The sequence below is a fragment of the Hordeum vulgare genome, chromosome 6H, assembly GCF_904849725.1.
Source record: "Hordeum vulgare subsp. vulgare chromosome 6H, MorexV3_pseudomolecules_assembly, whole genome shotgun sequence".
NCBI lineage: Eukaryota > Viridiplantae > Streptophyta > Magnoliopsida > Poales > Poaceae > Hordeum > Hordeum vulgare.
This window is the reverse complement of record NC_058523.1, coordinates 17470402-17482439: the sequence shown is the minus strand read 5'-3', so window position 1 is coordinate 17482439 and position 12038 is coordinate 17470402. Positions and strand designations below refer to the sequence as shown.

At 48.2% G+C, this 12038-nt stretch overlaps 2 protein-coding genes and 1 long non-coding RNA gene across 3 annotated transcripts; 2 read left to right on the top strand and 1 right to left on the bottom strand.

Annotated features, from left to right (window-relative positions):
• Window positions 1-1940: 1940 nt before the first annotated feature.
• LOC123403924 (putative pentatricopeptide repeat-containing protein At1g53330) lies at window positions 1941-3366 on the top strand. The gene has a single exon (XM_045097833.1). The coding sequence runs from the start codon at window positions 1956-1958 to the stop codon at window positions 3321-3323; it is 1368 nt and encodes a 455-aa protein (XP_044953768.1). The 5' UTR covers window positions 1941-1955; the 3' UTR covers window positions 3324-3366.
• Window positions 3367-3659: 293 nt separating this feature from the next.
• Window positions 3660-5401, top strand: LOC123403926. Its single transcript, XR_006611594.1, has 2 exons — window positions 3660-4987; window positions 5073-5401. It is a non-coding gene; the product is annotated as an uncharacterized LOC123403926 (long non-coding RNA).
• On the bottom strand, window positions 5269-8659 carry LOC123403925 (glucan endo-1,3-beta-glucosidase 1-like). The gene is made up of 5 exons (XM_045097834.1): window positions 8464-8659; window positions 7411-7523; window positions 6018-6941; window positions 5892-5919; window positions 5269-5808 (listed from the first exon to the last, which is right to left on the bottom strand). Exons 2-5 carry the CDS (start codon window positions 7472-7474, stop codon window positions 5406-5408), a joined length of 1419 nt encoding a protein of 472 aa, XP_044953769.1. The 5' UTR covers window positions 7475-7523; window positions 8464-8659; the 3' UTR covers window positions 5269-5405.
• Between the last annotated feature and the right edge of the window lie 3379 nt (window positions 8660-12038).

The window sequence follows — 12038 nt, the reverse complement described above, 5'->3', positions numbered from 1 at the left end:
GTTCACTCTCCCGCAACCCGTTGTACCCTCTACTTGAACATGGTGCTTTATGCTACATATTATTATCCAATGATGTGTTGCTATTCTATGATGTCTGAGTAGATTATCGTTTGTCCTATCGGTGATTGATGAATTGCTATGATTGGTTTAATTTCCTTGTGGTTATGTTGTTGTCCTTTGGTGCCCATCATATGATCGCGTGCGTGGATCACACCATAGGGTTAGTTGTATGTTGATAGGACTATGTATTGGCAGGCTAGAGTGACAGAAGCTTCAAACCTAGCATAGAAATTGATGCATATGGGATTGAAGGGGGACCAATATATCGTATTGCTATGGTTGGGTTTTACCTTAATGAACGTTAGTAGTTGCGGACGCTTGCTAATAGTTCCAATCATAAGTGCATAGAATTCCAAGTAAGGGATGACATGCTAGCAGAGGCCTCTCCCACATGATACTTGCTATCGATCTAGTAACGTAGTCAATTGCTTAGGGACAATTCCACAACTCCTACCACCACTTTTCCACACTCATTAGACAATCGTACTTGTTTCTTTATCTAACCAGCCCCTAGTTTTATTTACGTGTTCTTTACTTTCTTGCAAGCCTATCCTTTCACTCCTACAAAGTACTTCTAGTTTCATACTTGTTCTAGGTAAAGCGAACGTAAAGTGTGCGTATAGTTGTATCGGTGGTCGATAGAACTTGAGGGAATATTTGTCCTACCTTTAGCTCCTCGTTGGGTTCGACACTCTTACTTATCGAGAAAGGCTACAATTGATCCCCTATACTGGTGGGTTATCATGGGATCAAGCCGAAGGTAATCTAGTGGTGGATTGGACATAGTCCTTGTTCTGAAATGCTTCTATTTGCTGACCTATCGCAACTAGGTGGACGAGTCCACTGGTCAAAGCCCGTTCGGTGAAAGTCAAAGGCCTAGACCTCTAGGTCAACGAGGTTAGGGTTAGTCCAACACAAAACAACGAGGAACACGGCTCAGTAGAAATAGTAGCTTATTTACAACAGAGGTTATGTCACATGTATTTTTGTAACATGGCTCGTGTTGCATGATTTTTTTTAACATGGGACTTCCGCAGAAAAAATTGCAACATGGATTGTGTTGCAGTTTTTTTACCATAATTATTGCAGATCTAGTCTTTAATCGGCTTGCAAAAAGAAACTAATTGCAGAGACAATGTATCAGTTAAAGAAGAGGAACAAGAAAAAGTTGTTCCCGACCATCTGATTAAGAGTCCATCTAACGAACTTGGAGGCCACAGATGCTTGTCTAAGACAAGTTGGTTGAACACAATCAGTTTCCTTATAATTCGGATTAAAATACTTATGTTTGTGACCAGGTCAATAGCCTCTTGAAAATTCCTTACTAGTTTGGATGCTTGTCTAATATCTGTTTTATATGTTTATGCAACAGAAGTTATATTAAAAAAATTCCACAACACTACCTTTCTTGCATTAGTAACGAAGATCAAACGGCCGCGTAAGCGGCGGATCTTTCTAAAAGATCTTCCGGCTGACGCGTAGTATTGCCTCGACTGGCGGATCCTTTTACCAGATCCGCCGCATAACGAGCCATCAGATATAACACAATCAATAGTCACACAATCTTTTCCTACTTTGCAACAAAGGCCTGATTGCGAAAATATTTGCAGCGAAGGTTATGTTGCAGGTTTTTCTTTAACATGGTTTGTGTTGTACGATTTTTTTTGTAACATGAGACGTGTTGCACAAAAAAATTACAACGTGGGTCATGTTGCAATTTTTTTTTTTACCATAAGTGTTGTGGATCTAGTTGTTACAGCTACAGAAGGAGAACACAATCATTTCCATTATAATATGGGTTAAAACGAATGCTTATGTTTGTGACCAGGTCAATAGCCTCTTTGAAAATTCCTCACCAGCTCGGGAGCAGCGACGCAGAGACACCGAACGCCGCCATGGCCGGCACAAGGTTCTCGTCCTACCACCTCGCCGCGGCGCTCCGCCGCGAGCGGGACCCCTCCGCGGCGCTCCGCCTCTTCCTCAGCCCGCCGGGCGCCGCCGCAACCCCGTTCCGCTACTCCCTTCGCTGCTACGACCTCATCATCTCCAAGCTCGCCGCCGCGCGCCAGTTCCCGGCCATGGAGTCCCTCCTCTCCAGCCTCCGCGCCTCCCCCCTCCAGCCACGCGAGCCCCTGCTCCGCTGCGTCGTATCCGCCTACGGCCGCGCCCGCCTCCCCGCCGCCGCCCGCCGCGCCTTCGCCCACCCCGCCTTCCCCGGCCCCCGCACCGCCCGCGCCCTCAACGTTCTCCTGCACGCCCTTGCCGTCTGCGGCGCGCCCCTCGCCGAGCTCCTCTCCGTCTGCCGGGACGCCGCCATCCCTCCGGACGCGTGCACCTACAACATCCTCATGCGCGCGGCGTCTGGTGGCTCCGTCGACCACGCCCGCCTCCTGTTCGACGAAATGCTGCAACGGCGGATAGCCCCGACCGTCGTCACGTTTGGCACCTTGGTGGCCGCGTTCTGCGATCATGGTCGGCTCGAGGAGGCGTTCGACGTCAAGGACGCCATGGCTGAGCAGTACAATGTGAGGCCAAATGCCCATGTGTATGCCAGCTTGATGAAGGCGCTCTGCCAGAGGGGGGATGTGGACAAGGCGGTTAGGCTCAAAGAGGAGATGGCGGCGAGCGCAGATCTTGGGCCGGATCCCGCCATTTACGCGACCTTGGTCAGGGCGTTGTTTAGGGGTGGCCGGAAAGGGGAGGTGGTCGGTTTGCTGGAAGAGATGAAGCGAAGGGATGTTCGGGCTGACACAGTGGTGCACAATGCAATGATCGCAGGTTTCTGTGAGGATGAAGGCGATTTAGATGCTGCGTTTGCGGTGCTTGATGACATGCGAAACAGAGGGTGCAAGGCAGACGCGGTGAGTTATAACACCTTGGTTGCTGGGTTGTGCAAGTTGGGGCGATGGCGGGACGCAAATGAGTTGGTTGAGGACATGCCTAGAAGGGGCTGCCCTCCTGACGTGGTCACATACAGAATGCTCTTTGATGGGATGTGTGTTGCTGGGGCGTTTCATGAGGCGGATCAGGTTTTGGATGAGATGATTTTTAAGGGTTTTGCGCCAAGCAAGGACTGTGTGACCAAGTTCATTCAGGGAATTGAGAGGGAAGGGAATGCGGTGTTGCTAGAGTCAGTGTTGTGCCGTCTGGCAAAGGTGAACGCCTTGGAGTCAACTGCATGGGAGAAAGCTGTTAGCAGTGCGCTGAATGATCCTGCAGAGCTTATGATAGAAAAACATCTGGATAATTTAAGATTCACTTAACTGGATCTCTGGATACTTGATTAACATGGTTGTTTTCCTGAAAGTATGATTGTGATGTTTTATCTACTAAACTACCACTATGTTGTATTGCTAGCCAAGGCTACCTATCAGGTTTTCCTGTGCAATTCAGGTTAGTTCTTACCTCGAAGTTCTGTTAATTTTATTGATCACCACGAAGAACAACAGGACAGGACCAAAGATAGATGAAATATTGAGATTGAGTTCGTTAATAATAGATGTGCATTTGATGCAGGGCGGTTGTAGTGCACAGATGTGATTATATTGGCAATGAAAATGCTTCATACAAGGTTATAGAAACCCTATGGAAGGTATAGTTGCTTAGGACTCTCTGAATACTAATATGCTTATGATGATAATGTTGTTTTGTACATATTGCTCTGCTATTGAATCACAAGTGACATTGTGCTCTTCTAAATACACTTTCACATTTCCACAGGATTTGTATACAGTTCCTCTACACTACAGGAACTCCATGTGAACAAATATGTATAGAAGCTAGAAGAAGACACAACAACTGTTTTCCCTAAAATTACACATTTTGTAGCTTTACTTTAATAAGGGGGTATTTGCAAGAATTAGCAAATGCCAGAAAGAGTGAAGATATTGGGGAATAGACTTGACAAGTGCAACAGTCCTATTGCTATCTTATCGATTTCTACGTCTTCCAAAACTGAAGTATTCAGTAGGAAACTGATGTAGTGAGTATATATTTACCACGTCCATCTCCTGTGCCCTGTGCCACACAGAATCAGCTTTGTTAGCAGTAGCTCGCAGCCCGAGCCTGGGCTGGATAGTATCTTCCGTTTATCTTTCAAAACCCAGGTGTCATCATGACGGTTGTTTTTTTAGGGGCAGATTTCCTAAACGACAGAAAACATCAAAGCTTCTGATATTTTGTTGATATGGCTAGAAAGAAATAGATGCGTCTTCAGGCAAGGGGAGCACTCCTCTCCCTGATTGCGGACATCAAGGAAGAAGTTTCTTCTTGGAAGGAGGTTCTCCAGTTAACACCTAGCTTAGAACTGTATTTTCCTGCCTTTAGTCCGTCAACAAGCTCCATCTGTTGAATGAAAACCTAGCACGTGCTCACATAAAAAAGGAACTATTTGTTTGGCAGAATAACCAAGTTTTGTTTCACTACAGTTCAAACCATTTTTCTTAGTCATCCTGTTGTTCGCCATATAAGTTCTTGTGATTATCAGATATGCAAACTTTTCATGTTTGATTTCCATATTCCAATTTTAATTCTCTTTTAGTCATAAAATCTACATGTAAAACAAAATGAGAACTGCATTAAGGTATGTCTCATTAATAAAATGGTAAATTAATACCCTGCACCATTAGCATGTAATTGAATCATTAGTCTTTGGTGCAAAGGATGTCATGACCTCTAGGGCCATTTTGTTTGGACACAAATGAATGCCACGGAGCATATGATGTTTCTAATGTCACTTTCATTAACTCATTAACTGATGTTTTCACTAGTTCAGTATTTCATATTAATGGAAATATGTGGTTGACTGGTTGGTAAGCAACACTGTGGACACGCCTGTATTTTTCTTTCTTTCTGTGTTGGTTCTAAGAATATGCCCTGTTTCAGCCTATCGGAAACTTGCTCGGAGCTATCACCCTGACGTGAACAAGTAAGCTGGGTAATCCTTAGCTTGTTGCTTTTCAGCTCCTTATAACACTTTTGTTTCACTTATGTGGTTGCTGCCGACCATCCAGAGGATGCTTGTGACACGGTTTGAACTCTCAAAGTTGACTTCATCCGGGAAGAGAAATGACCAATCAGTTCAGAAGTTGCATGTCTAAAGTGTCGCGCTGAAGCTCCTTCTCTTTTTTCCACAAGTGAACTGAAACTATTCCAAATCCAAAACATGTCAGGCTGACCTGATTTGCTGTTGGATGGTACTCTGCCAAATACTCTGCAAATCATTTATATATACGATTCCTAAGGATGAAATCTGACATCTACAAGACCCAAGAACAAAAGATGTAATAGTAATAGCTAAAGACAGCGTTAGCTCTGTATAGTTAATCCAAATTCACACTCAGAATTTACATCAGATCTGGTGACGCGCAAAGGACGGCGAGAACAATGACGGATATAAGAGTGGAGGCAGCCAAGGAGGCAACATGGCGACACCCGACGCCATAAGGCTCGAGGGTGCCGCTCGGCCCGAAGGTCCCGCTCCCGCTGAAGCTCCCGGGCGGGCCTAACGCTGGCGGCGGGCTGCCAAACACAGACGGGGGACCAAAGCCAGACGGTGGTCCGAAGCCACCCACCGGAGCATCAAAGCTGGTCGGAGGGGTAGTGCCATCCGCCGGTGACCCGAAGTCGGACGGAGGGCTCGAGCCGACCGGAGGAGCGAGATCGCCGCTTGACGGAGGGGCGTCGAGGCTCGTCGGAGCGCTGGCGCTCGGCACGCTCGAGTTGGAGGTGGAGCCTTCTTCCATAGTGCTGCAAGCAAGAAATCGGTACCGTGTCAGATTGTGAAATGGGCTGACCGTTTCAGGCATCGCGAGTTGAGAAATGGTGCTCACCTTCCGGCGAAGACGCACGATCCTGAGCCTGCAATGAGCGATCACCAACATGAAAGAATCAGAGGCGATCCATGATGATGACAAGAAGGCTGTGCACCGGAATAGATGGTTCTTGTCGGTGCTTACTGGGATCGGTGGCGGTGGTGGTGGCGGTGCCGTTGAAGGAGCAGGTGGCGCCGGTGCCGGCGCTCTTCTGGTAGTAGTCGTTGTAGGCGTAGGAGGCCAGCGCCGCCACGTTGTTCTGCTTGTAGCACGCCCCTCCAGGCTGCACTGCCGAGCAGTCGGCGTGGCCCTGCCCGCAAGCCCAGCTCAGGCCCGCCTCCAGCGCCGTCGGGTCTGCGTTCTGCAGCGCCACGCAGAACGTCCCGGTCGCCAGCGACCGCCGACCGCCTCCGCCGGCGGTCGTCGTGGGACGACGGCCATACAAGTAGCTGTGGTACACCAGCGCGCCACCGGGACCGAGCTCCTCTGACTCCGCCACGATCACCGGGATGCCGGAGAAGCCCAGCGCCTGCATCGCGGCGAACACGTCGTCGGCTCTGGCTCTGGCGGTTTCCGACGCCCGAGCTTTGAGGAGGAACAAGGGTGAGCCGGTCTCCCGGAGGAAACGCAGGACGCTGCCCGCGATGCCGGCGGACCACGAGGAGGCGAGCGGCACCGCGGAGAGCACGGTGGACACCCTGACGCGGCCGTCGAGTCCGGCTGCGACGAGGGCGGCGTGGAGGTTCGCCATGGCGGGGAGCAGCGAGTAGGCGGCGTCGACCCCAGGGGAGACGGACGAGAGGACGTCGTCTCCCACCAGGACATGCGTGATCATGGTGTCCAGGAAGAACGGCGCCACATTGGCGGCCACCCAGAGCTTGGCTTCGTCGCGGAACTCGGCCATGTGCTGCAGATGTGAGTTGGGGACGGTGACCATGACCTGTTCGCCGGTGTTGGCGAGGGACCGCAGCAGCCGGTGGTCTCCCCCGCCGCACACCCGCGCTTGCCTGCTCTGCATGACGATCCTCGCAAAGGCTGACGGAGAGCTATCCCCCATAGAATAAGCGCCTGTCCGTCACGCATGAAGGTAAAACTCAGGTCAGCTGTTAGCGATTGTTCAGCGTGCGGCAAAGGTTTTTTCTTGTTTGACCACATCTTCATCATTGGATCGATCGTAGCTTCTTCTTGCTGGCTGCAGAGTTATGATTACAGCCGCTCATGGCTTCAGTAGTTAGGCTGCAGGCGCATCGTTGAGTTTGTCAAAACAGAAGCGATGATCGATCTTGGACGTCTGCTTTTGCTTGTGATGACTCAGATTCGAAGATAAAGAAGACTTGCAAAAGCCCCTTTGTACTGCTGCAAACTTTCTTTCTTTCTTTCTTTCTGTGGTGCTCTAGGTACGGGAGGAATGTGTGTGGAGTTAAGTAAAGAATCTAGCTAGCTTACTGTCAGACGGATGCTCGCTGCTGGGCTGCTACAAAAACCCTATACTTGAAAACGGATAGAAGCAGAGGTAAAGCGCAGGTAGCACACATACCTGAGGCGTTGGAGAGAAGAAGGACGAGAATGAGAACGCAACCCTGCCATCTCTGGCGCAACATGCTTTGATTGATTTCTCGTGCGAGCGAGCCAAAGACGCGGACACGCCTCCTGAAACCATAGGCAACACATGTCTGTCAGGATATACACCCATGCATACAAACAGTGAAAGGCGGCAATCACACAATAATCTTTTTCATATAGTATATTTCGATCCAGCCATAAGGAAAGGCGGCAATGAGGATTCGGTTGGAATAGTGCTCTTCTCATTATTTTCCGGCAAACGTTGGGGCATTTTGCAGGGGCAACCAAGTGTCAATAACTGACAGCACCACGATTACATGCACACACACACACACACACACACACACATATATATATATATAGTCCAAGGAGGACTGGTCCGCTTATCATCCACCGATTTTGGTGGGTGAACGGAGACACCTAACACGACCCTAACAAGTGTTTAGTATACTTGATTGATTGATGAGTTGGAGTAACTAGTTTAGCCCTAGCTCCTACATATACAGTTACTAACAACAGCTTTGACCACCTCCAATTCATACCTCAAATGGGTGGTTCATGCGAGGGAAACACCGCTCTTAACATATCCTGCTATTTTAGTTCCTAGCTCATGTATGGAATTGAAGGTTCGTCCAGTCGCCGTTAATTAAGCTTGAATTGCCTACCATGCTGCTCACATATGCTCGAGTATTCCTGGTGCAAACTGCAAAGCACCAATCGGGCAATATAATCTGATATATATCTTTCTACCTTCATGTGGAGGCAGTGGTTGAATCCAACTTGTGCCAACACCCGGTATAAAAAGAGAGACCCCAAAACCAACTCTAGGATGGATGATGATTGGATGTGTTCAAAGTTGAAACCAAAAGGGCAAAGGTCGGCACGGCCTCATTTATCCGGGCAAGAGGTAAATGGCCGGAGAGCATGCATGCACGGAACTAGCTAGCTAGCAAGAGAATTTAACAAGAGCAAGTTCGGTGGAAGAACTGTCGAGCACGATGGCCATACATACAACATATATGCATACCTCAAGTGGCCGGCCGGCCGGCCCGACCAAGCCGGAGTTTGCTTGCTCCTACTGGAGGACCAAGTTGAAAGCTATTGCATGGAAACGAGATGGGATCCTGATGCTGCTGTTTGTTGGAGCTGCCTGCAGTCCGCATATGGCCTCTCGATCATGGCCTTTTTATAAGCGCATGCACTCTAGGTAGGTAGGTTAGGTAATCGCACTCTGGCTCAACGTACGGCGCGGCTGCATGCGATTGATAGTGCTTGCTTTGCCTGCCGACTTGTACATGTGTGACCGGCTGCGCTGCCAAGGACGAAACGAGAGCGAGATTTGCTTGCTAATGCTAGCTCGTGTGTGTGTTTTGTCCCCGGTCTGTCATTTTGTACGTGAAACGTGTATGGTTTGCATTTTGTTTTCCTTGCTGGCTGATTCGTGGCGTCGGCGGCTGCGTGCATGCGGGTGTCGACGGGAGATGGAGAATGTTTCATATGCACGTTTCTGTTTTCACCGTTGAAAAAAATAACATGCTATACCGTCGCTAATAGCACGCTATAACATACTAAGAATCGCCTCGTTAAATTGATCAGTATACGATATCTCATAAATAGCATGCTACATAGGTTTATAACACGTTAATAATATATTTTCAGGGACGGCGTTATTTTGTATAGCGCACTTTTTTTTTACTTGGTTTTTACATTTTTTTTAGGTAAAACCCCCTCATCTATTAACTCATGATGTTTATGGAGATAATTACAGAGTCATGTGGGATGCCAAACCAGACATGGCGACCAAACTCTAAAGAAATAGCAAATCTAGCTAAAGCATGCATGAGCTTCTTTATTACTCTTTCTACTCTCAAAACGGACATTGCATGTATCGTACTCAACTCTTCCTGTTGTGATCTCCCCGACGATAGCTTCGTTTCTTCCTCTAGTACCTTCCGCGATATCCTTGATAACAGATTGACGATCAGAGGCAATAATCAGATGATGTTCATCAAGGTCGAGCGCCAAAGACATAGCCTCCCTGCACGCCAATGCTTCAAGTGTCGGTGGGTCAGTGATTGCAAAGACCATGGCCGAAACGCCAAGGTACTTGCCCTTCTCATCCCTGCAAACCACAACAGCCGAACTCCTGCCATTGTGAGAAGAAACAACTGCATCGACATTGAACTTTGAGAATCCCACATGTGGTGGAACCCATGGTTCATGAGCATTACAAATTGGTGGCTGCTTGGCTTGATTATTTTGTTGTGGCTTCCCGTCCATGGCCAACTCCTCGATGAACCTCTTAACAAACAAATGAGTTGTCATTGGAGATTGGAATTCTGCCTCGTGGATTGCCTTGCGGCGTGCAAACCAGATCGCCCAAAGTGTGACCCTTAGCTGAACAAACTCCTCGTGTGATAACCTTGCCTGCAGGGTGATTAACCAGTTTCGGGCATGCATCATGTGCTCCACCATCTCTGGGTCCGCCAAAGCCCACACACAACGGGATGCCGAACACTCTAACAGAGCATGCTTCGAGGTGTCTTCCATACCACACAAACTGCATCTCGGATTTTCAGCCATATTGCACCGAGCCCTGACATCATTAGTTGGCAAAGAGTGAAAGGCAAGCCTCCATAGGAATAGTGTGAGCTTTGCAGGCACCATATTTCCCCAGAGAGCAGTCCAATCCTTTGCCGTCTGGTCAATTGTTGAGGAACCCGCTGTTTCCTCAAGCCAGCCACCTCTTGTAAATTTGGTGTGAACCATCATTCAGTACACAGAGCGGACGATGAATAATCCCCTTTTCTCCTTGCTCCACGACCAGAAATCTGCGACCTGGCGCGTGCACAGAGGAATTCCCAGGATGGCCGCAACATCCATAGGTAAGAAAGTTTGTCGGACCATCTCTTCCTTCCAGCGCGCTGATGTCTCATCAATAAGCTCACTAACCAGCATAGGTCCCCCAGAAAAAATAGCATGCTATACCGTCGTTAATAGCAATGCTATAGCATATTGAAAAAATAGTGTGTTATACCGTCGTTAAGAGCATGCTATAGCATATTAAAAATGATCTTGTTAAATTAATCAGTGTACAATATCTCATAAATAACACGCTAATAACATATTTTCAGACACGGGACAATTTTGTATAGCGCGTTATTTTTTTACTTGGTTTTTACATGCCTCGTACTCCTACTTGAGTGAGTTTGACCAAAATTCCTCTTAATGAGTACTACGGTTTGCACTTGGCCGGTAGTGACACACCGTCCACGCATGCATGTATTGTGTGCGAGGTTGGACTTAATAAAGAAGGTGAGCACACTATCGAGTCGCGCCTAACGACCACGTTGGGTGAGAAACGGTGCCCTTGCGACCTGCAGTGTGGTGCATGTTGGGTTTTACGTGGCCGTACGTGTGGTGCATGCATGTTGGGTGCAACTTCGAGCTAATAGCCAAGCTACCGCAACGACGCGAAATCAAACACTTGAGTTTGTCAAACCGGCCGTGCCGAAGCAGATAGCAGATGGCAGGTGAGCCATGCATCCGCACAACGCCTACCATGCATCATCCCTGTCGTCGATCGGCCCCGAAACACGATCACCTCTTTTACATTATCTCTCCGACTCCGAATGATCGATCCCTGTCATCCGTCCTTTATCGGACGCCGATCGGTTCAAAAAGCAAAGCATGGCATATCAGCATATGATATGTCGTTGATTAATTATCATAGCTATCCTATCTTCTGCATGCCAATCCCAGCTTAGTACTGTAGTACTCTACTAGACTAGTTACTTTCGCCGTCCGTCCGGTGACGTACGCCAGCTCGATTGTGGTTTGTGGATCAGTGGATATCCTCATATATACGTACGTACCGCCGCTGCTTTTGGGAGCTAGCTAGTCATCGGCGCTAAGGTTTTCCGTATGGTTGCACCAGCAAAAGAAAGGGCTAAAAGCATGAAATTCCTTATTTCTGCCTTTTAGGATATGCATGCATGCATGCATGTCTCGCGCCGCCGTCGACGGGGATCAAGTGCTTCGTGCGTCCTCACTTTGGATAGTGTCTCACATGCATGCACACATGACTCGTTGCTGCCTCCCGTCGGATTCTTTTCTCACGGTTATATTTGTAGTTAAAAAAGAACTAGACTAGTTTTCTTCAACTATAATTATTTAGATACGAAGGGAGTACATGCTAATTTTGGTGACCAGATTTACCTGCCAATCATCGTTGAGTTCCATTTCATATGGACGAGCAAGGATTTTTTTTTAATGATGAAAAGGACGAGCATGACTAGTACTACAACAAGCAATGTAACTGCCATGCCATCGAGCGTCATCGCTATCATTTACTTATAAAATATAGGTAGGACTCGCTAACAGCAGGTAAGAGCAACTCTAGCAGACCTCGCATCTCGTCCCGTTCTGAAAAATAACCGTCAAAATGCAGATCGGAGCGAAAAAACCCGCCTGATCAGACCCCACATCACGTCCCGGCCCGCAAATATTTTTGCGGGGTGCGGTAAAATCTCGGTCCCAACCCGCGTATTCGTGGGTTTCCCCCTCGCCGCTGCGGTGCCCTACATATAAACGAAAAGCGGT

Coding starts and splice junctions, on each gene's coding strand:
- LOC123403924 (XM_045097833.1), top strand. CDS start 1,956: ATGGCCGGCACAAGGTTCTCGTCCTACCACCTCGCCGCGGCGCTCCGC.
- LOC123403925 (XM_045097834.1), bottom strand. CDS start 7,474: ATGTTGCGCCAGAGATGGCAGGGTTGCGTTCTCATTCTCGTCCTTCTT. Junction 5,920..6,017: donor CACCACCGCCACCGATCCCA/GTAAGCACCGAC, acceptor CGCTCATTGCAG/GCTCAGGATCGTGCGTCTTC. Junction 5,809..5,891: donor TCGTGCGTCTTCGCCGGAAG/GTGAGCACCATT, acceptor TCTTGCTTGCAG/CACTATGGAAGAAGGCTCCA.